Below are 24,988 nucleotides of genomic sequence, written 5' to 3' on the forward strand. Positions count from 1 at the left end.
TATTACAGTAAAAATGGCCATGTTTAATACCTATGTCACATCTTAACACTAGAACGTTACCAAGTCATTAAAAAATTATTTATACAATTCCTGTGAAGGGAAATGTCTATTTGTGCTCTCTTTTCTAAGAAAGTACATCATAAAATTATTCTTTACTGGGTCTGTAGACAGAAAACGTTTCTATTAGTACATCTATTAAATTTTAATTTAAACAATGCTGCAGTGCAACAAGAAACTAGATGTTAAACAAAATGAGCAATTTCTCAACTACAAAGACAATAGATGTAAAATGTTTCTCATCATTTCATTAGGCATTTTAGTAAATATCATAAATTAAAAGCTCCACAGTGTAATCATATGTTTTGAAGTTTCAGCGTGTCGTATTTGCGATGCTTTCGACAAAGAAATGTCAATAGCGAGGATAATGGTCTCTTTCTTTTTCTCCACCTAATGGCTTTCTTTTGTCAGACGACTATCTCTCAGCTGGGCACCCAAAACACATTACATGCAGGTGGTCACTTAACTTTCTTACCGAAATATTTACGACAGCAGTTTGCGCTACAGTGACAGTCTCATATAAAAAATTTCACAGGTCGAGAATTTGGGTTTCAAATCTGTAGAAACAAAATCCTGTAAATATAACAGTGTCCAAAAAATTTTCGTCGGCATTGTAATACATTGACGCATTTCCATTCATTTCATAATTCTTAAAGTACGATTCTTGGTTTCCAAGAACCTTTTTCACAAGTCAGAGTCCCTAACCACTACTCATTATTTCTTACCTTATTACACATATACATATTCGTCGACACTTCTTCAATATTTCATCATAATAAATACATAGCATAATCAAATTCCTGATATACGATAGCATCAGCTTATTTATCATAAACATACCGCAACAGCGTAATACACATCGTCCTCATAACATCATAAAACCTCAGCCAAATCTCAAAATCGTAGTAGCTTCCTCCAATAATTTCAAAACCCAAAAAATTCTCTGTCCATTTCAATAGTGTCATCTACCTCAAACGTAGTTTAAAAATCACGATCTCATACCAAATACGACATTCAGAGCTCTCATATTATCACAATGGTTCCGAAAAAATATGAACATTTCACAAAGTACAGACAAAATACAATTTCATAAGTGTGAAGTTATCCAACTGTGTAATTACGTAAACATCTGTCACTGATGTAGTAAAATAAATGTTTGTCTCTCTCAGTTAAATGATCCGATAGCTAGGACTCCTTGTGCTTGCCAAACACATGATACACAAAGTAAGCGTGTACCCCCATTAGGATTAATGTAATTATACCCTCAGGTGTTACAGATTACAGCAATGGAATGAAACGTATCACGGAAAACTTTCTTTGTAATTCAAATATGTTGAAAAATAAATGGTTCAAGTACAAAATTAATCACTCAAATGTGTGTCCTGTATCGCTAAATGTGCGTCTTGCTGTAAGATAATTCTGCAGAAGTATCGTCCTCTGTAAGCAAAGTTCTGCTGAAGTCAATGTACTCACTTCATCAGAAACAAAAGTGAAATGCTTTGCGTACAGATATCTTAGTTATTACATACAGTACCGTGACCAAGAAAGTACTAAACTGTAACGTATTGTTGTGCTATGAAAAAGGCTGTCTCACTGTAGCTATACCACAAAAGTTACTACTAGAACATGTTTTCCTTTCCAGAAGAATTCAGAAAAACTGTGCAGATATGAAACACAAACACCGCAAAAGCTACATTGTAGATAAAATCGTGTAGCTGTCAAATAAACCAAATACTAAGTCATCTTTAATGTCACAAAAACTACTTGAAATAAGGAATGACTTTTCAAGTAAACCAAAATGTTGCATTAAAATCTCATTAGCAGTATATGTTCTAAGTATGTAAGCCTTATAGTCGTTAGTAATGGTGCAACTATCAAGCAAGAATGTACACACACAGTAACACTGTGTCCTCTGTTCACTATCACAATGCAGTGGTAATTAATGTCTAAATATGTTCCGTAGGTTCTAGACTGGATAGTTAACTTCAAAACATTGTTGCATGATAACAGTTTCAAAGTGTGACAACGCATACTAGTAACGTGAAGTGAAAAGTTATATGGCAAAGACAAAGTTAAAAAGCAGATTATCTTTCAGTAAATGGTTTTACATGTGAAATGTGGTGCAATCCATTACTCTTCCTAGTGCGCAGAGTTTCAGCTTCAAAGCAATTATGTTGTATACGTCGGTAAGGAATGCTAAAATGTTTCTCAAGGTTAGCGTCTATGTTATTTTTCGCTGAGCCAGCCGGCGCACGTGGCTGCCTGCGGTGCGAGTCATTGTCTGTTTCTTTGTTGGCGCGCGTCGTTATTAGGATTAGGAGACCTAACTTCTACTAATTCACCTTGACGAGAAGGCTCTGCCCTGTTTGAAGATAGAATTCAGGTCTGTCGTTTTGTCGGTAGTTTACATAGTTTCTTGTTTGTCGGTCATGTGGTGGAGAATTTCTCCGTGAATCGTAACTGCGCGCTGGACCGTTGCATCAAAAGTTATTCTTCCTCCCTTGATAATAATTATTTTGATTCCCATATTGTCTGTTTCTATGGTTGTCTCTGTCACATTCATTACTGTGGAAAAGCGATCTTTCTCTGTAACTATTACTCTGCCAGTGGTTGCCATGTGGGTGGTATCTGTTTTGTTCACGATTTGCGTTGTAAGAATAGCCTTGTCGTGTATTATTTCTGTCATCGAGGAATTGTAACAGATGTGACCTGTAATTGTTGTGCTCCTGTTTTCACGTTCCGCGATTGTCAGTGTCAATTTCCAGTTCTTGTAACAGTCCCTGAAAAGCTTCAATGTCGTCTTTGCAACGTCCTGCTAAAATAATATGTCGTAAATGTTCAGGCAATTTGATTAAGCAAATGCGGATGAGTTCTGAGGGGCTGTATGGGTTTGAAAGATACTGATTCTTATGCAACATGTCTTCAAAATATTTCATAAGACTGGAAAATTCAGATTGTTCGAAACGTTCCATCACTATGATGCTATGTTTTACTCGGTCTTGTGTTGCTTGAGACCAATACGCTGAGAGGAAGGCATGATAAAATTCTCCTTCACTGAGACAATTGTGAATGACCGATCGCATTCTTACAGCTGGTTCATTCTCCAAGTAGCCACACATAAATTCTAATCTGTGTTCTAATGACCAGTTGGGAGGAAAACAATGAGGGAATTGATGAAGCCACGCTTGAGGATGAATGTCGTTGCCAGAATTCTTAAATGTTTTGAATTTACGTGTAGTAATGAACAGCTTATAGTCAAAATCAGCATGTCGGCGAGTCGCATGTCGGTCATTGTTACGTCGTTTCGGCGGTTCCATCTCAAAATTCGGTGTACCTTGCCAATTTCTTTCATAATTTTCGAAGTGCCCTATGTCATTATTTTGTGGCTGTTCCGTATTTCTATGTCCCTCTTCCCGTATTGGAGCCCGAGTGTCCTCTGAAATACGTAATTCTTGTATTACCTGTGTCAGCTGATCTTGTACTTCCCGGATTTTTCTTTGGTGTTGCGTATTAATTTGATTCAGATTTTGTTTGAATTTCCTAATTTGTTCGCACTCTTCTGTGTCATTAAAGACTACCGGTTTTGTGTCATTCAGACTATCATCTACCTTCGTAGATAAATTATTTAGCTGATCCGAAAGTTCAACTACTTCCTCTGATAATGAACCAATTTCCTTCATGTGTCTTTCTGAACCAATTTTCAGAGTATCTACTGTGTCCTTTAAGTTTTCTTGAGTTTTTGCAAGTTGCGTAACCGAATCGGTAGATGCAACTGAGTCAATTTTAGCTTGCAAGGTCTCATGATTTTCATGAACAATAGTTTGCAGTTCTTTTATGGCTGCTTCGTGATTCTGTAATGCATTTTCATGACGCGAAAAAATAGGTTGAAAATGCTCACAAATCTTGTGTTTTTACGTCATTACAGACTTTTTGACATTTCGATTCAATGTTATGTAACCGTAATTAAATCTTCACGTGTTTGTCCAAGTGTGGTGTCTAACTTTTGAAGCTTTTGCTGTGTTTGTCTCTGATTTTGTTCCATTGTGTCTAACTGTTGCTGTGTTTGTCTCTGATTGTGTTCCATTGCGTCTAACTTTTGAAGATTTTGTTCCATTGTGTCTAACTTTTGAAGCTTTTGCTGTGTTTGTCTCTGATTTTGTTCCATTTTGTCTAACTTTTGAAGCTTTTGTCCCATTTGTTGCATTAATTGTAAAACAATGCACTGGTGTCTGAAACATGTTCCTCAGTGCTATTCGGCAATGCATTTGAACCGGCAATATTCGCAGTTTGAAAAGGAGAAAATGTGTCTTGACTTATTTGAGAAAGCGGTGAGGACGCAAAACCTGAATCTACAGTATTTGCAAGAATGTGTCCTGTCATTTCGGAATCCTGAGGCGAGCTGTTGCCGACTGATCGATCGATAATTGTTCCCTGTTCACTACTTATTTCACTGTCTACACCATTGTTTGCAGCCCACTCCATTTCCCTATGTACAATTACCAAATTACTACTTTGAACATTAGTTAATTCATTACTCGGTGACGCTAACACACTGCTTTCGTCTTCACTGTGATTTCTCAGTTTACTTTGGAGCCTAGTATTACGTTTTTCACACGCCATTATTGTCACAATATTTCACACGATAACACAGAAAAGCACAATTTGAAGAGCAAAAATAAGAGAACACATTAGCGGAGCACTGAAAATAATATCTCGTTAATTGCAAGCGCAGCTGCGAAATACTGGCTGCAAATCTACATGCATGCCACAACTGTTTTCCTATACAACAATGAAAAACTACAACTACAAAGGAAATTTTCTCTATCATTACGCGCTAGCAATAAACAAAAGCTACACTAATTACACAAACTACAAGAAAAAAATCAGAAGATTCCAGTGAGGTATCCTCGGCTAAGGGTCGACATATGAAACGTCCCCTTAGAAAAATTATACAAGACTACTTAAACTGATACACAATATTTTCAGCGCAACGCAATCTGACTTTCAAAAATCCCTACAAAAGAATGGCCCTGACTAACATTAACCTATACGTTTCACAAATCACTTACCTCACAACCATCTTCGTTACTCGAACTACTGCAATACAGCGAGCGCCACTACTGCCAGCAAACTAAAAGATTCAAACTACGGAAGGCACTAACTACTGATAGGCATAGTTAGCAAATGAAAGATTTTGATAGAGAGCGAACAATGTATTTACCTCAATAGTGTTCAAAAGTCATAATGTATATAGCATTTCATGACATCCAGTCTTACAAATTTCATAACTCCGCCGTCTCTCTCCCCACATCCACCACTACTGGCGGCTCACCTCCAACTGCGCAACGCTACGCGCTGTTCACATCCATCTGCCCAACACTACAGTGCAGAGAACAATACAAACTAGCCACAGACTGCACACAGCACATCTGGTGATCTTCATACAGAGCGCTACGTGCCGTTACCAATAAGAAAACCCTAAACAGCCTACTTACAACTTCTTGGTTTATATTTTTGTATGTATGTTGTGACAGCGAAAGGACCGACATACGTAAAATTTGCATCCCGTAGTTCAGCTGACGTATACAGGTCAGCTGAAGAAAGGATACTAATGCTAATTACAACGAAGAAATTGACGTACGGTAAATTTGTATCCCATTCCGCAGATAACCTATACAGAGCTACTGAAGGTCGAGATATATATACAGGCCAAATATCTCACGAAATAAGCATCAAACGAAAAAACTGCAAAGAACGAAATTCGTCTAGCTTGGAGAAACCAGATGGCGCTATAGTTGGCCCGGTAGATGGCGCCGCCATAGGTCAAACGGATATCAACTGCGGTTTTTTTAAAAAAATAGGAACCACCATTTTTTATTACATATTCGTGTAGTAAGTAAAGAAATATGAATGTTTTAGTTGGACCACTTTTTTCGCTTTGTGATAGAGGGCGCTGTAATGTGTCACGTAACATTCCGCCAGTGTGGACGGTATTTGCTTCGTTATACATTAGCCGTGTTAAAATGGACCGTTTACCAATTGCAGAAAAGGTCGATATCGTGTTGATGTATGGCTATTGTGATCAAAATGTCCAACGGGCGTGTGCTATGTATGATGCTCGGTATCCTGGACGACAACATCCAAGTGTCCGGACCATTCGCCGGATAGTTACGTTATTATAAAAAATGTGTGTGAAATCTTATGGGACTTAACTGCTAAGGTCATCTGTCCCTACGCTTACACACTACTTAACCTAAATTATCCTAAGGACATACACACACACCCACGCCCAAGGGAGGACTCGAACCTCCTCCGGGATCAGCCGCATAGGCCATGACTGCAGTTCCCCTGACCGCACGGCTAATCCCGCGCGGCTACGTTATTTAAGGAAACAGGAAATGTTCAGCGACATGTGAAACATCAGCTACGACCTGCAAAAAATGATAATGCCCAAGTAGGTGTTTTAGCTGCGCGAGAATCGGGAATCTCAAAAATGTCGGCTTTGAGAATGCTACATCAACATCGATTGCACCCGTACCATATTTCTATGCACCAGGAATTGGATGGCGACGACTTTGTACGTCATGTACAGTTCTGACACTGGGCACAAGTGAAATTACGGGACGATGTTTAGCGACGAAGCGTCATTCACCAACAGCGGTAACGTAAACAGGCACAATATGCACTATTGGGCAACGGAAAATCCACGATGGCTGCGACAAGTGGCACATCAGCGACCTTGGCGGTTTAATGTATGGTGCGGCATTATGGGAGGAAGGATAATTGGCCCCCATTTTATCGATGGCAATATAAATGGTGCAATGTATGCTGATTTCCAACGTAATGTTCTACCGATGTTACTACAAGATGTTTCACTGCATGACAGAATGGTGATGTACTTCCAACATGATGGAAGTCCGGCACATAGCTCGCGTGCGGTTGAAGCGGTATTGAATAGCATATTTCATGACAGGTTGGATTGGTCGTCGAAGAACGTTCACCGGATCTGACGTCCCCGGATTTATTTCTGTGGGGAAAGTTGAAGGAGATTTGCTATCGTGATCCACCGACAACGTCTGACAACATGCGTCAGCGCATTTGCAATGCATGTGCAAACATTACGGAAGGCGAACCACTCGCTGTCGAGAGGAATGTCGTTACACGTATTGCCAAATGCACTGAGGTTGACGGACATCATTTTGAGCATTTATTGCATTAATGTGGTATTTACAGGTAATCACGCTGTAACAGCATTCGTTCTCAGAAATTATAAGTTCACAAAGGTGGATGTATCACATTGGAACAACCGAAATAAAATGTTCAAAAGTACCTACGTTCTGTATTTTAGTTTAAACAAACCTACATGTTACTAACTGTTCGTCTAAAATTGAGAGTCATATGTTTGTGACTATTACAGCGCCATCTATCACAAAATGAAAAAAGGGGTCCAACTAAAACATTCATATTTCTTTACGTACTATATCAACTGAGGTATTCCATGCTACCGTTATTTCTATACCCCTTTTTTCTTTATTGTTTTACAGAAGTACTAGGACTCAAACAAGGGATATCCTTAACATTATGTTCGAAATATTAATGGACGTTATATACGTTTACCATTTGTTTTCTGTCTTGCATTCCTTTGTTTATGAACACTTGTCTTTGCTGTCAAATCAGTGTAATAAATCATCTCTGACAAATTTTGTCGTCATTGGTCAAAGCCGACCGCGTTTTATCCCGTTCTTCAGAAGTCCCCATTTTTTTTATTAGTCTTTAAGCTACTGATCTGAGTGTGTATGTTGAGTATTGTCATAGGATTTTCGTACATTGATATGTGGATGTTCACTGGTTACTCTACAAGCACGTCACTTCATCGGGAGAATTAATAACCCGTTGGTATGCTGTGGAAATCTACGTATTTCCTTAGGACGTACATGAGTCGACGGAGTGCTGTAATTGCACTAATACTGTACAGGCTCCGAGGATTCTGTGTGTGAGAGTTAATGCAATATACAGGTTCAGGAGATCATATATCATTTAGCAGAGTTGCAGCTAACCGACGAGACCTTCAGAGACAAGTGCAGTGATTTCCGCAAATTCTCTTAAATTTTGTGGGTACTTCAAAATCAAATTGAGTCACGATATTATAATTTAATTGTGATGTACATGTGTGTATATCATTTAATTAAATGAACAGCTGAATGCCAAGAGAACTAAATGAGGTAGTACTTGTGCGTGACGAACTAACAGTAATAATTATGATAATGGTAACCAAACTAAGGCATTTAAATAGTAAACTTGCAATTAGTTTATTACATAAAACTCAGTGAGGTGACACGGTTCATATAATTTACTGTGTGTGGTTGTGATAAGAAAGAGATTAACCTTCACTTGATAACGAGGCCATTATGGACCGAGCGCGAATTCCGACAGAACAACCATGTGTCCTTTCTCAAACAGCAGCTAGGCTTTCGTCTAAAGCAGTGGTCGTCAAACTCTCTTTATGTAAGAGCCAATATTTACGATGTCGGCGGCACCTCGGGACGCATGGTGTGGGGATGTGGTTGTTGTGGGATTGGGGGGGGGGGGGGGGCAGTGCTGCGGCCGCCCGTCGAGAAATTCTATTTTTACCAAACCGTGGTTAGTGATAGTAGCTCACCACTAACATGTTTTGTAACTGCATATGATAAGGCATTACACCAAATATTTTAAAGTAAAAAAATAAAATAATGTATTGGAACTATATGTATCATTTCTGAAGACTTACATAGTGATCAACTTTGCGTACCTAATGCGAGTACTGTGGCCAAAGCCATTGTAGCAGGACCCCTTTCTTGTTTTTTTTCTGATTTCCTGTCACATTTTCTAGGTATCTTCAGCCATATTATCTGAAACAATACGTAGCGCCTGCAGAAGGCCGTTTTCTATCGGACTTTTGTATCAGGCCAAATATAGCACAACCGAGACGTCCATCAGTAATGTATCCTTATTAATTGAAAATTGTCACAAAGAGATAAAATGGCGTATGATAGCTTGGAATATAAAAGTGTTTGGAAGTCAGTTTTATCTGTTGTATTCTGTCTGTTTTTTGAAAGTAATTCATTCTTATTCGAGTGACACCTGGGCCACTTTTCCCGACGAATGTGTGGTCACTTTTCCCGTTCGGACGCCGTGTCAGCATAAGTGACCTTAAGAAGGAACTATCTAAATGAAATAAATAACAAGGACCTACGTTTCTAGGCCAAAGGACGTTGTTTCAACACTGATACTGTAAAAAGTTATTACTCTTCGTACAAGTGAGATCACAAGAACAATATGAACGGCTTGTCTCACATCAGACGACTCAAAAACAAAGTTTTTACTAAAAAACATCGAAAAATCTTCGTCTGTCTCACTGACAACAACAGCGCTGTGTATTAGGCAGGCACCAGCACAGTTCAGGGCAAAAAATAAATAACTGTTATTTTTTCTCGTCCTGGCTATTTTACCGCACCGTCCCCTACCAAACGTACTATTGATTGGTAACCTACACAAATTATTATGTTATATGAGTTCATAGCAGTATTGCAATATGAGGCACGTTCACAAATGGTTACTGAATATTTTGAATGTCATTTTTCTTTTCTCAATGCATCGTGTTACAACGACCTTAATTTGATTTCATATTTCTTGCTACAGTCTTGTACGACGTTTGAAACCGAGCGTCTTTATAATGTGCATTCACGAACCCGTGCTGCTTCCGTTTGACATTTATACCACGGCGGGTCATCCGTGCTAGTTGCGCGCGCTCGTCAGTTGTCACTTGAAGACAAACAATACAGTACGGTGCAGTGCTGCCCCCCTCCCTCCACTTAACACGCCAGTGGCCGCACTACGTACCTCTCTGGCCCTGACGTAAGCGGCAAACTTTGTTCAGCTCGTGGTCGAATTCATCAACGTCAATTGATATTAAGCACATCTCAAAACAGTAGTGTCTCTGCAAGTATTTTTGTTTGTTACTGAGCAAGAAAAATACACTCTCAAGACGCTGTTAACGTTAATGGATGTTTTTTGATTGTGTTGTTAGTTGCTAGAAGCATATTACACGTGTTATAAGGTACAGCTGAGAACCGCGGGCCGCGGTAATACCTTATCCGAGCCGCATGCGGTCCGGGGGCCGCTGTTTGACCGTCACTGGTCTGAAGCGAATGAGGCAAAGTACGAGCACCTCAAATCTGGATAGCTGAACATGCTTTCTTGCTACCGTCAGTCCAGAGCTTCGATCGCTGCGCCACCAACCTAGGTGCCCAATAGGAACAGGAGCATCTGGGAGGGAGGGAGGGAGTAGTCTTGCAATCCCAGGCCTCGTCTCCTACCTTCCGAACTTGACAGAAGATGGAAGAGACGAGGTACTGGCGGAATTAGAGCTGTGAGGACGGGGCGTGAGTCGTACTTGGGTAGCTCAGTTGGTGGAGCACTTGCCCGCAAAAGGCAAAGGTCCCGAGTTGGAGTCTCGGTCCGGTACACAGTTTTAATCTGCCAGGAAGTTTCAATAAACAGCTCTCCCGTTGGACTTGTTCAAAAGACGCGCACTGATCTCACAAGTCCTTTACATTGACTTTTACGTAGCGTTATGGCTGGCTCGGGACACACGAGGCAAATGAGCTGCTGTGATGTATATTTATAACTCCGGCAAGGCGGAAGATCCATTGGAGATTGTTCACGGTATTTTTTTGAGTTATTTCAGTCATTTGATTTCATTATTCTCATTCGTCATTGTATCTGTGCTGCGCAGAAAATATCTGCTCAACACTGCAAATGTCGACCATATGCACTGCGTCTCTTTCTTTTTAGTATCAAACTTGGTTTATGTTGAAATATTTGGTGTCTCGTCAAAAATACTAAAGAAATTATGGTCTGCAGATTCGAGTTGATCATTAAGCAATAAGTTAGGGTATCTTTTTTTGTTTCCATAAATCTGAATGTTTTCTAGAATGTCAAGCTTGTACGTGATGGAGACACGTAATATTTATGTCATCTCTCTTGGACGCCTATGTGCTACTTATGACAATTTTGTAAGGTCTGCGTGTTAATATCACCATTGTTTTTGCCTTGATGTTGTAACCTATATGTGTCCTAAGGTATGTACAAAAAGTTATATGTATACATGTTATTTAAGCGGATTCCGAGCCCATTTTAATAGTGTTTTCTGTCCTTCATAGATCCGATCATGGCGGCTGTAGTTGCGCCGAAACTGGTAATCATGGAATAAAAAGAATACCTGCGATCTTGGCTACATGTTTATTGTTTTACAACCATCTAGATCGCTCCCACATGAGCATAATGTGCTCCCTACAGAACTATTTTGGGCCTCTTTGCCTATTTCTATGTAATACGTTACAGTTCCAGGATGAAATTTCCACAGTCTAGCGGAGTGTGCGCTGATATGAAACTTCGTGACAGATTAAAAATGTGTGCCAGATCGAGAAGATGATGACGGGTCCTTTGACTTGCTCCGTCCAGTGAGCTACCGAGCCAAAACTCACGACCTCTCCTCATAGCGTCTCCTGCCTTCCAAACTTCACAGAAGCTCTGCTGCAAAACTTGCAAGACTAGCACTCCCGAAAGAAAGGATATCACAGAGACGTGGCTGAGTCTCAGCCTAGGGGATGTCTCGAGATTGAAATATTCACTGTGCAGCAGGGAGACTCCAGCCTTAGTTCCGGCACACAGTTTAAATGTGCCAGGATGTTTCATACGCTGCAGTTGTTTACGTTCAGTGTGAGCTGCCAATCCGTGGACCAATGACCGATCCACTGCTGATGTCGGTGCATTTCGCTAGTTTTGTGGCGCTGTTACCTTGTTAGACAGAGCACGTCGTGTGCGAACAATCTCATGGAATTTGCAGCGATATCCGCGTTGTTAAACAGTAAAACCCTGCCACACCCCTTTAGGATAGTCCTGCAGTTACGTGTATGTCTGTCGATTCTGTTTTGTGGTTTCTGTCTCTAAGTGAGTCCTGCATGCTATCAGATCTGCTCCGACTCTAGGTAAGCGCGGACCGTTGTTAGTGGCTCTCTGAAATCAAAAACATGCCATCAACCTGTTCGGCGATGGCCGCGGAAATCTGAATTTTATTGACGAAAAGAGCACAGAGTATGGTCGATAAATCTAGGACAGATGGACGTGAGAAATGCGGGAGTATAGTTGGTCGCACGCATTTAGATGCATGTATCGGTCGACCATTCTTGAAAAGTGGAATGACCTGGGCATTTTTGCTGTCGATTGTTACCTTTCGTTGGTCCAGCGACCAAGTAAATTTACTTAAGACCAAAACTTGTTCGGTTTTTTACTCAGAACCGAAGGCAAAATTTTATTTTCAAATCCATTGAACGTTCCTCGCATTGACCATTTCCGACATAGTGACGGTAGTAACCCACAGAAGTCCAGGAAAGGTGTCTCTAGTTTATTTCAGTTACGGGCTAGAATATTTTACAACGGGTAATTAGTTTAGGTCTATGACGACCATGTTCAGAGCAGAAAACAATAAGACAGATGTATCTTGCCATAGAAAGCGCACCAAACTTACAGAGAAAGAGAATCGGAAGTCAATTTATGCGTAAAAGCCACATCCAGATACTCGAGTGGAACTGGTTTTTAGTGACATCGAGCCAGCATTTGTAAATACGGTACAGTCATTGTAATAAGTCAAACATGCTTCGCTGTTTTTACGCAAAAACGTAAGCACATCGTACACTGTTTTAACATCTTATAACTAAATCTTCCCCGAGAAATTTAAGTCTAATGTTTATGTACGATAATGATGGAAGCAGAAGAAATGAATGAGTCTTCTTGCTTAATAGGCAGAAATGATGACTATTACACCATCGCAGCTCTATGGTTAACAGTGCTGCACAAACTACTCAGTGTGCCCTCCCCAACACAAACTTGAATTCACATCTTCAGCTTACTTCCTCCTCACACTGCCACTATTGCCACGGCTGTCCGGCATCGCAGCGTTGAACGTAATGGGGAAGTCCTGTAGTTCAAATGGCTCTCAGCACTATGGGACTTAACATCTATGGTCATCAATCTCCTAGAACTTAGAGCTACTTAAACCTACTGGATCTTACGATTAAATTATGCCCGAGACATTAAGTCTCATGTTTATCTACGATAATGATGGATGCAGAAGAATTGAATAAAAATTTGCGACTATAGGCTGAAGATATGAATTGAAGTTTGTATTGGAGGAAGGCACTCGACTGGGGTAGATCGTGCAGAAGTACCGACCACTGTGCTGCGATGGTGTAATGGTTACCATTTCGAGTCCCGCCCATAGCGGACATTGTAGTTCATTATCGTACTGTTGTAACTCGTTGACACTACACGAGACGTAACACACTGCACAGAACTGACGTCCAGTGACGGCTGCTGAGATGAATGTGTAAAAAGAAGCAGCTCTCCCTCGACCAGTTTCACTTCGTTCATCTCACTTTTGTCAAGCAGGCTCGACTTAAATCTGTGGTGAAGGCTCTCTTCGCTTCCGTAGCTGCTTCGTTAAACTGCTATCGACTGTCGAGGGGAAGAGTGCCGTCGCTTGCACGTGAACAGGCCGATCGGACTGCAAAGGAGTCCTGCGTAGGGTAGGAGGTAGCGCACGTCCTATTCCCTTGCACGGTGTCGTTTCAGTCGTACACAGGAAGTGCATGCAGTCGAGGGAGGAGGAATGGCTGGTGAAGCCAACAGTCCGGCCGTGTCGTTCGTCCCGCCAGTGGCTCAGGCGGGGTGGGGGTGGCACTCACTCTTGCTGCAGCTGGACACTGTCCCCCCACACGTAGCTTTGTATTACGGCGGGAGGGTCCCAGGTTTCGTGACGCTTGTGCTGTACGCGTCTCTACCCGTCACATTTTAACAGAGTGAATTTTACATCGTGATGCAAGGGTAGCAGCAAAAATTGGTGGGATCTGCCCTCTATTTTAGACGATGACGAGAGGGGTGCTACTAGGGTTTTAAAGTTTTGCGACGTGTCTGGACTTGAGCTTTTAGTGTGTTTCAGAGTGGCTGGCTCCTCTTTTTTCTGCTTGCGGTCAACCGGCCACTTCCATTTGCTCTATTGTTTTAGTTCCTTCTACCACTTTCTTCCTGTGTCGTTAATGTTTTACTACTGACGCCACACTTCATCCCCTGCTTCGGTGTGGGTCCCCGCACAGTCTTCCACCCTTTGTCACAGGTATGTTACTTGCCGCCTTATCGTTCTCTACTGGGTATTTTAGTCGTCCTCATCTGTTTTTGTCCTGGCGCTAAGGACCTTGCCATCGTGCGCCGGTACCACCGTCTCCATCCGTCCACCCGCTTACACGTCTTATAAAGTGCCCTCGCGGTGTAGCGCTTTCTGTGTGTGGCAACTGTTTTCCGAAGTCGCAGTGGGGCGCGCGCGCTGCATCGGCCGTGTGGGTTGCAGGTGTCGGCGAGCGACCGCGACGAGGGCGTCAATGCCGAGCTACGCTTCGCGCTGGAGGCGGGAGACGCCGCGCTGTTCGCCGTCGATCCGCGCTCCGGCGCCGTCACGCTGCGCGCGCCGCTGCCACTGCCCGAGGACGCCGGGGGCGGCGACGACGCCGGGGGCGGCGGCCCGGTGTGGCGGCTGCGCGTGTCGGCGCGCGACGGCGGCGGCCGGCGCGCAGACCCGGACGCCACGGTGGAGCTGGTGGCGAGCGCGCGCCTCGCCGTCCTGGAGTTCGACTCGGCCGCCGGCTACCACTTCGAGGTCGCCGAGGACGACGGCTCGGAGGCGGCGGCGGGGGCGGCGCCGGCGGCGGGCGGCCGCGTCGTGGGCCGCGTGCGCGTGGCGCGCGCCCACCAGGCCGGCGCCGCCGTCACGTACGCCGTCGTGGCGGGCGACCCCGAGGGCAGCTTCGCCGTGGACGCGGCGTCGGGCGTGCTGAGCACGCGCGGCCCGCTGGACCGCGAGCGCGTCGCGCGCTACAGCTTGCGCGTGCTGGCGCGCGCCGGGCCCGCCGCGGGGGAGGCCGTCGTCAACGTCACGGTCAGTCGCCACGGCGCTCCCTGCCGGGCCGGGCGCGGTCCGCAGTGCAGCTACACTGGAGAGCCAAAGAAACTGGTACACCGTGCAGGGCCCCCCACAGTACACGACTAATGTCTCGAGTCCTGCTGACGCACGAATCCTGCGCGGCTACCCGTAAATCCGTAAGACGGGGTCGAGATCTCTTCTGAACAGCGCGTTGCGAGGCGTCCCAGAGATTTCTAGCCAACTGTTTCACTCAGAAAAGTGTTCCTGGAGCCACTCTGTACCAATTCTCTACGTGTTGGGTTCGCATTGTCCTACTGAAATTTCCCAATCCGTCGAAATGCACAAAGTATATGAATGGATGCGGGTGATTAGATAAGATGCTTACGTACGTGTCACCTGTCAGAGTCGTTATCTAGACGTACCACGGGCGCCATATCACTCCCGGTGCGTACGACACACACCGTTATAGGGCCTCCACCAGCTTGAGAAGCCCCTGCTGACGTGCACCGTCCGTGGCCTCGTGACGTTGACTCCGTACCCGTACACGTCCATCCTCTCTATACAATTTCAAGTGAGACTCGTACGACCAGGCAACATGTTTCTAGTCATCAACAGTCCAATGTCGAGGCCGGCCGGATTGGCCGACCGGTTCTAGGTGCGCGACAGCTACGGTCGCAGGTTCGAATCCTCCCTCTGGCATGGATGTGTGTCGTGTCCTTAGGTTAGTTAGGTTTAACTAGTTCTGAGTTCTAGGGGACTGATGACCTCAGAAATTACGTCCCATAGTGCTCAGAGCCATTTGAACCATTAAAACCATCCAATGTCGGTGTCGACGGTCCCATGGGAGGCGTAAAGCTTTTTGTCGTACACGACTGGACCTTCGGCTCCAGAAGCCCATATCGACGATGTTTCTTTGAATCGTTTGCACGCAGACACTTGCTGATGGCCCACCGTTGAAATCTACAGCAATTTGTGGGAAGGGTTGCACTTCTGGCAAGTTGAAGGATTCTTTTCAGTCGGCGTTGGTCCCGTTCTTGCAGGATCTTTTTCCGGCCGCAGCGATGCCGGAAGATTTGACGTTTTACCGGATTTTTTTATATTCACAGTGCACTTCTGAAGTGGTCGTTCGCGAAAATCCTCACTTCTTCGGTACTTCTGAATGCTGTGACCCATCGCTCGTTCGCCTACAATAACACGACGTTCATTCTCACTTAAATCTTGGTAACCTGTCGTTATAGCAGCAGTAACCGATCCAACTGTGGCAGACACTTGGGCGTTGCCGACCACAGCGGTGTATTCCGCCTCTTTACATATCTCAATGTGCATATTTTAATGTGCATGCGTATACCAGTTTCTTTGGCGCTTCAGTGTAGTACGACAAGTACCATTTCACAACATTACTCGACATTTAAACGCTAGCCCAGGCCAGGACTGAGACCGTTTCTGCACACGATATATGTTGATTAATTATTTAAATTTTTGCTTCTGTTTCTAGGAAAAACACCGAGAGCCACACGTCCACAATTAGTACATGTATTTTCAGATATTGCAGTCGAATATGGACTTCGTCCAAAAACATTGTCACTTGCCCCTGGAATGGAACATGGGCGTCTTCGGTATGGCGACCGTGGTCCATTGCCTGTATGGTATCTGTAATTCTCTGAAATATGATATCGTGATATCTGTAGCTTCGTTTAATAAGATTTATTTCGGTCGCCCTTTCCCGATCTTTGCCGAGGTGGACCGGCTAATGGGAATCTCGATCAGTCTTCACACAACTCGGTTCCTTTGCGCGTGGGAGAGTGCTGAATGACAGCGTCAATTGCCCTCGAAACCACTTGAGTGACGCCAAGTCACCTTTTTATGTGAACCTTTTTTGTAAAGGCCTCGTCGCTATTGCTGTGGACGCCGAGTTGCCACTGATGTCTGGGTAGGATGAGTTTGTGAGTTGGTGAAACGGCTTCTGGTGCACTACACCTCTAACGCAGAATCTCCCTTCCACCATTACGCAGCTATGCCCCAGGGTCAGGTAAAAAGAAAGGAGAGCGAAGGTTCTACAATACTCTAGTAAATTAGTAAAAAGTGAACACAAATGAGTTAAAAAGGTTTACTCATCTTTGTGACTTGTAGAATAATGGAGTCTGCAACACTGCATATAATATAACAGAAAAAGGCCCCCAATGGGGCGAACCATTCTAGCGAAGATAAGTAGGAAAATCCTCTCTTCCCGCTGATTCTTACCTCGTGGGTAACCAGGGAACGGACTACTGGTTTCCGTGAAGCGTTGTCTAGCAGTGGCAGGAAGTGATGTACGAAGTTGGAAAGGATCCTGAGGAACGGCACAGTGCTCCACATTCTGGCTGTCAGAAATCGCTCTCAAAAGACAAAACGCCAATACAGTTCGCTAATTAAGCACAACCGAATCTACAGTATAATACATCACAATTTAGAGATAATAAACAGCAGCAACTTTCTGGTTAAAGAAGTGTTGACATCACTTGTCTTTTTATTTCAAATGTTTTGGCAAAGCTTGTGGGAAAAGAAAACGCACATATCAATCTCGAAATTAAAAAATATAATTCAACATGAGCAGCTCGAAGCATTTCTTCTGTAATTTCAGCTTGCGTGATGGCACCGCTCCCAGATACTTGGCTGCCAGTATGATCACTCATCAGTCTAGCGTGTGTAAGAGGATGCGTCGTAATGAAGTCTGCAAGGGTACTGTTATACGGACACTGTTTCGTTATATAAGCGAAGAGTAAAAGCAGTTTTATGACGAACTTGGTGCAGAACTAGTGGATGAAAAACTCCAAACGATTGCAGTTGAAGGGTGCGGCAAACTGCCGATCCGATTGAAAAAAATTGGACACACAAGAATATTTAAAAAAAGTTAAGAAACGAAGAGGAGTTCGTTAGACACAGGGCACTAGTTGGTAGAAGCAGGGATAGCCAGTGAGGAAAGTGTTCCGCAACCAAGAAAGAAGATGTCTTCTGTAGTGTCAGAGATATCAATGCTCTGTAGGAACAGGAGAAGTTGGGGATGAAAGCGTGCTCTGCTACCTCGGAGATATCAACGCTCGGTAGGAACAGGAGCAGCCAGCGGTTCCTCTTCCTATTGCGCATTGATGTCTCCTAGACTACAGAATACATTTTGTTCTCCAGCAGCTCCTGTTCATACAGAGCACTGATGGGGCTGTATACCGACCATAGTCTCTCTCACCAGTTGCAGCGACAGCGTGGAATGCTGAAATCTGACCTGGCGGGAATCTGAATCATGCTGCTCGCGAAAGAGTGCATTACATCTCGCTGGGTGAGGAAAACAATTATTAGACAAGTGATGGTGAATTACAACTACAGTAGAACCAAAGGGCTCTCAGCACCGAAATATAAGGAAAAGTCAGAAGTATTCCGGGAGACGACATGCCAAGATATTCAAGATCTTGCAAAAGAAAATAAACTGAAGGCTACATATGTTCAGCAAAAAAGTGAAAACACTACAGTTATATGTAATGGTTTAAATAAGTAAAGATAGAAAGATAGATAGATAGTGACAGTAAGAAAACTACGTATTTGACACTTCGTCTACTTTATGATATTAGGTTACTATTAACATCACCTATATTTCTGAAAGTTCATATGTTGTCACTACCAAGGAAAACTCAGGATACCTGAAGAATTAGACTGAGCTTTGATAGTTTTAATACTACAGAACACATCTTCTTCCTTAGCTGTTCCGCTTCCTATCGCGCGTTGATATCTCCTAGACTACAGAATACATTTTGTTCTCTGGCAGCTCTTGTTGTGCAGAGCGCTGATTTCTCTGAGACTGCAGAGCGCACCGTCTTCCTGGCTGCTCCTGTTCTTACCGAGCGTTAGTATCTCTGAGACAGCAGATCAAGCTTTCGTCCCCAACTTCTGTTCCTACGGAGCACTGATCTGATACCTCTGGCACTGCAGAACACACCTTCTTTCCTGGTTGCGGAACACTTTCCTCACTGACTATCCTCTCCTCTTGTTTGCGTTCATATACCCGAGGCTGTAGTACACATTTTCTTTCCAGGCTGCTCCCTGCTCTTACCTCGTTGTGACATCTGTGAACTGTAGAACACACATTTTTTACCGGATGGTCCTGTCGGTGCTGAATGGTCGTATCTTCGACATTGAAACATATGCTGTATCACAATTAACTTCTGGTGTGCAAAACTGTGTTATTTTTAAAACACAGGAGAGGTGATTTGCTTTCTTTGGGGACTGAAAAAAATCTCGTTTGGGACATGTGGGGGGCCGTGTCCGCGTAGTAGGAACCAGCCTGAAGTGGTTAAGGGAAATTGCGAGGTACCTAAATCAGGATGGTCGCGTGAAAATCGAAGGCATTACTCTGCTGAATACAAGGCCAGCCTTTTAAAGTGTGCCATCTCATCCGGTTTATCCCTAGTGCAATATTGTGTAGGAAATAAGTAGTTTAATAATTTAAAAAGCTTGTGCTATACTTTTCATTCACTTCTCACTTTGTCGCTGCACATACTACATACAAGGTAGACACTACACACACTATCAGCTGATATGAAGACGATAGTGACGATGTTTGGTCTGTTTCCTGTACTGCAACTTCATATTTGTTAGACGTAAAAACTGAATCAGCATCTGTCTGTAATGAGTGAGACGTTGTGCTCAGAAGGAGGATAGGGTTTCAACACATTGCATAGTTCTGTGGGTGTGTTTTTCCACAGAAAAGGAAAGCAAAAAATAAGATGAAAGTCTTATATGAAATGATAGACGTTTTGTTATTGTCATTATTATTTTTATTTATGTTACATTTTTTTACCAAGACTGTACTCAGTGTTATCAAAATAATCGTTCAATGTATAGAATATATTGCTTAACAGCCACTTCTTAATTGCCTTTTTCAACATGTTTGTTTTAGTGATCTCTTTATTTTAGAGTTTTCTTTCTTGCCAGTAGATGCTGTTTGAGTTTTATGTTTATGCTGTCTCTGTAAATGTACGTTCAGTTAGATCTTGATCCATGGTCATGGGCGGTGCTGTTTGTGCAGTAATTATCAAAGATATTTTTGAAATGCACAACTGATTGGTAAATGAACGAGTAGAAATTTTGTGTTCGTTAGGAAACCTATGAAGGTTCAAAATGAAATTCATAGCGTTTGTTTTCTTTACGTTGTAAGTTACTTTTATACTGACTTATTGTAAACTTCCTTGTGGGTTTTTCTTTTCTCTCCAAGCAGTTTTTTTTTTCCTATGACACTGCTGCCATCAGCAAAGAGAACTTTTCCGCTGTGACTAATAACGTTAGGAAATTCATAGATTTATATACTCAGTCGCCAAAGAAACTGGTATAGGAATGCCTATTCAGACAGTGGTTTGTGTAAAGAGGCAGAATACGGCACTGCGGTCGGCAAGGCCGATATGAGAAAACAAGTGTCTGGTGCTGTTGTTAGAATGGTTACTGCTGCTACAATTGCAGGTTATCAAGATTTAAGTGAGTTTGAAAGTGATCTTGTAGTCGGCGCACGAGCGATGGGACACAGCGTCTTCGAGGAGGCGGTGAAGTGCGGATTTTCCCGTACGTCCATTTCATCAGTGTACCGTAAATATCAGGAATGCGGCAAAATATCTAATGTCCGACATCGCTGCGACCGGAGAAAGATCCTGCAAGAACGGGACCGACGACGACTTGAGAGAGTCGTTCGACGTGACAGAAGTGCGGCCCTTCCGCAATTTGCTGCATATCTCAATGCTGGCCATCAACAAGTGTGAGCGCGCTAACCATTCAACGGAACATAATCGACGTGGGCTTTCGGAGTCTAAGGTCCTCTCGTATTCCGTTGATGACTGCACGGCACAAAGCTTTACGCCTCGCCTGGCCCCGTCGACACCGACACTGGAGTGTTGGTGACTGGAAACATGTTGCCCGGTCGGGCGAGTCTCGTTTGAAATTGTATCGAGCGAATGGACATGTACGGGTATGGAGACAACCTCACGAATCCGTGGGCCCTGCATGTCAGCAGTAGAGTCTCCGAAATGGTGTGGGGCGTGTGCAGTTGGAGTATGGGACTGTTGATAGCTCTAGGTACGACTCTGACAGGTCAGACGTACGTAAGCATCCTGTCTCGTCACCTGCTTTCATTCACGTGCACGGTGCAGTCCGACGACTTGGTCAGTTCCAGAAGGACAGTGCGACATCCCACACGTCCAGAACTGCTACTGAGTGACTGGAGGAATGCTGTTCTTAGTTTAACACTTCCGCTAGGTTGCAAACTCGCCAGACACGAACTTTATTGAGCATGCCTGGGAAGGCGCTGCTCAGAACAGATGTCCGCCCCCTCGTACTCTTATCGGATTATGGACAGAGCTCAGTTCCCTCCAGCACTACTTCAGACATATTACGCAGGTATGCCAGTTTCTTTGGATGTTTACTGTCTAAGGGATCTTATTGGTCTTAATGTGGTTCTCTGTGGACGTCGTAGGTTCGGGCGAGTCTTCTATTCTAAGGTACGCGGCACGCCTCGCCTTCGGGCCCCACTTGTGAGGTTCCGCGAGTGACGGCGCGCGTGTGTGGTGTGCCGGCAGGTGCTGGACGTGAACGACAACGCGCCCGAGTTCCCGGGCGCGCCGGCCGAGGTGCGGCTGGCGGAGAACGCGGCCGTGGGCCAGGAGGTGTGCCTGTGCCGCGCGCGCGACCGCGACGCGGCCGCCAACAGCCGGCTCGCCTACAGCCTGGCGCGCGACCCGGACGGCCAGTTCGGCGTGGGCGCCGCCAGCGGCGTCGTCTTCCTGCGGCGGCCGGTGCGCGCGCCGCCCGGCTCAGCGCTCTCCGTCGAGGTGGCCGCCACCGACGGCGGGCAGCCGCCGCGCACCGCGCGCCACGCCCTCTCCGTGCTCGTCGTCGACGTCAACGACCACACGCCCGTCTTCGACCACACGTCGTACGAGACGTCGCTGCTCGAGTCGACGCCCGTCAACGAGCGCTTCTTCGCGCTGGCCGCGTCCGACGCCGACCTGGGCGCCAACGGGCAGGTGCGCTACGCCATCAGCGAGGGCGACGCCGCGGGCCGCTTCGGCGTCTTCCCCGACGGCTGGCTGTACGTGCGCAGCGCGCTCGACCGCGAGCAGCGCGACTACTACTCGCTGCTGGTGACCGCGTCCGACGGCGGCGACCCGCCGCGCTCGTCGCAGGTGCCCGTCACCGTGCACGTCGTCGACGAGAACGACAACGCGCCGCAGTTCGCCAACGCCACGTTCGAGTTCCGCGTGCGCGAGAACGAGCCGCCCGACTCGTTCGTGGGCAAGCTGTCGGCGTCGGACCGCGACGTGGGCCGCAACGCCGAGCTGACGTTCGCGCTGGCGGGCGGCGCCGACCAGCGCGACTTCACCGTCGACCCCAAGAACGGCTTCGTCAAGACGCTGCACGTGTTCGACCGCGAGCAGCTGGTGCGCGACACGGGCCAGAGCTACGTGGTGCTCGAGGCCACCGTCACCGACAACGGCGCGCCGCCTCTCGCCGACCGCGCCAAGGTGTACGTGCACGTCGCCGACGAGAACGACAACGCGCCGCGCTTCCTGCGCACGCCGTACCGCGTGCAGGTGTCCGAGGCCGCCGGCGTCGGCACCCAGGTGCGTGCTCGCTCGCCCGCTCTCACTTCAGGCTGTGCCGCTTCACGGTTATCCCAAATGATTGACCCGTTTCCAAAACGCGGTATTTTTTCCAGTACAAATCCAAATAGAACGAGCTTTATACCACCGAATATATCGAGTTTCAATGTTCATAATGTTTGACGTCAGTTTAATAAATTTAACAATTTGTAATTAAATTGTTTTTAATAATTATTTAATAATTATAAATGTGATAAATGTTCAGTGTGGCCACCGTCGGCTGTATGGCAAACATCTACGCTGTACCCAAACTCGTCCCACACACTCAAAAGCATACCAGCTGTTCCCGGCCGGGGTGGCCGAGGGGTTCTAGGCGCTACAGTCTGGAACCGCGCGACCGCTACGGTCACAGGTTCGAGCTCTGCTTCGGGCACGGATGTCTCTCATGTCCTTAGGTTAGTTGGGTTTAAGTACTTCTAAGTTCTAGGCGACTGGTGACCTCAGAAGTTAAGTTCCATAATGCTCAGAGCCGTTTGAACCATTTCAACCGTATGTGCTGTTACTGAGTGCACAGTACCAGTGATCTGGTTCCGCAGATCGTTCAGAGCTCCCTTCACATGACCCCATGAGAAACAGTCGCGTGCTGTGAGATGGGGAGACCTCAGTGGCCGGAAGTGCACACCCAGGTTCTCGAGTCCCCTGTGACCGATCCAGCGCTGAGGAAGCGAGTCATTCAAAAAGCCTCATACGTCACCGTGACAATTGGCGGAGATCCATCCTGTTGGTAACTGAACCCATGGGAATCTGCCATAACTTGAGGGAACAGCCATTCTTCCAACATGTCCAGGTACGTCATTCTCGTTACAGTTCTTTCCGCTAATAAAAATGGACCGTAAGCCTTTGTACGGGATACGGCACAGAACATGTTGATCATCGGTGAGTCTCTTTCTTGTTGCAATAGTGAATGTGGATTTTCCAAACCCCATAAGCGAACACTGTGTCTGTTGTCTTTTCCACTAAGATGGAACGTCGCTTCATGGCTAAAAATTATATGCTGTAGAAATGCGTCATCCTGCATCTTTGCTAGCACATAACCGCAAAATGCGAGACGCTTCTCTCTGTCATTGGGGTTGAGAGCCTGCACAAGTTGTAATCGGTAGGGCTTGTACAACAAACGCCGTCTCAGAACTTTCCATGCAGTTGGTTGGTAGACTTACTGGGACTGTGCACAAAACTTTCTTGAACCAGTCGGACAGCATCCTCCGACACATCCGGTCGGCTGTGCTTTTTCCTTTGCACACACTCCGTCTGTTTGAATTGCTTAAACCAACTTCTAATGCTTTTGCGAGTTGGTGATCGAATATTGAATTTGGTTCGAAATGCCCACTGAATTGTAATTTCCGACTCACTTTTCGCGAACTCAAAAACGCAGAAAACCTCGTGCTCCACAGTCGCCATCTCACCCACAACTGACAATAAAACAGAATGACGGCCCTATTGCTGTGTGAACTCTACCGGCCGCTTCTGCAACCATCACCGCCCGCCCGCCAAACTCTTTGAAACTTCCTCTTGTCATTGGTATAAAACTTGTCCATTGTGGATTTGTACTTGAATACACACGAATTTTTGAAAATTGTTCCACCATTTACAATAACCCTGTATATTATCATTATAAGTCAACCGTAAGTTATTCATAGCAAAACAAAGAGTTTAACATATTAACATAATGAGTACGTCTAAATGCTGGTCTTTATTCCGAAGACTGGTTCGATGCAGTTCTCTATGTCACTCTATCCAATGTCTCTGATCTCTGCGACCGACATCCGTTTGATCCCCATTACTGATCCGAGCCTGGGTCTCCCTCTAAGGCTTTTAGCCCCATACTTTTGACTGTTAATCGACAGACGATTCCTTGATGCCTTAGCGTAGGTCCTGTCAACTTTTAGTCAAGTTCTGTCATAAAATTCGATTCACTACCACAGTGGTTATTCAGTTCACCCAGCTCATCTCAAGTGTTGTTCTCTAACACAAGTTTTCAAAATGGACTATACTCTCTTTGTCTAAAGTGTTTACATTTCATTTCCATAGAAATCTGCACTCTAGACAACACGTTGAAGAGTAACTTGTTCAACCAAACCCAGATGGGTAGCGCAGTGTTTAGCATTGGCGAGAACGACGGTTCAAACCCGTCTCCGGCCATCCTGTTTGCGTTTTCTTCGATTTCCCTAATTCGGTTGAGGCAGATACCAGGATGGTTCCCTTGAAAGGGCGCGTCGGCTTTCGTTCCCCTTACTTCCCTAATCCGAGC

General features: G+C 45.0%; 1 protein-coding gene across 1 annotated transcript in view; it reads left to right on the plus strand.

The window, feature by feature from the left end:
• The window catches only part of LOC126278037 (cadherin-related tumor suppressor), an 817,086-nt gene that overhangs the window by 60,785 nt on the left and 731,313 nt on the right, over nucleotides 1-24,988 (plus strand). Inside the window, 2 exon segments of the mRNA XM_049977779.1 lie at nucleotides 14,501-15,085; nucleotides 21,658-22,701. Coding sequence (XP_049833736.1) covers nucleotides 14,501-15,085; nucleotides 21,658-22,701 — 1,629 coding nt within the window.

This window comes from Schistocerca gregaria, chromosome 6, assembly GCF_023897955.1.
Source record: "Schistocerca gregaria isolate iqSchGreg1 chromosome 6, iqSchGreg1.2, whole genome shotgun sequence".
NCBI lineage: Eukaryota > Metazoa > Arthropoda > Insecta > Orthoptera > Acrididae > Schistocerca > Schistocerca gregaria.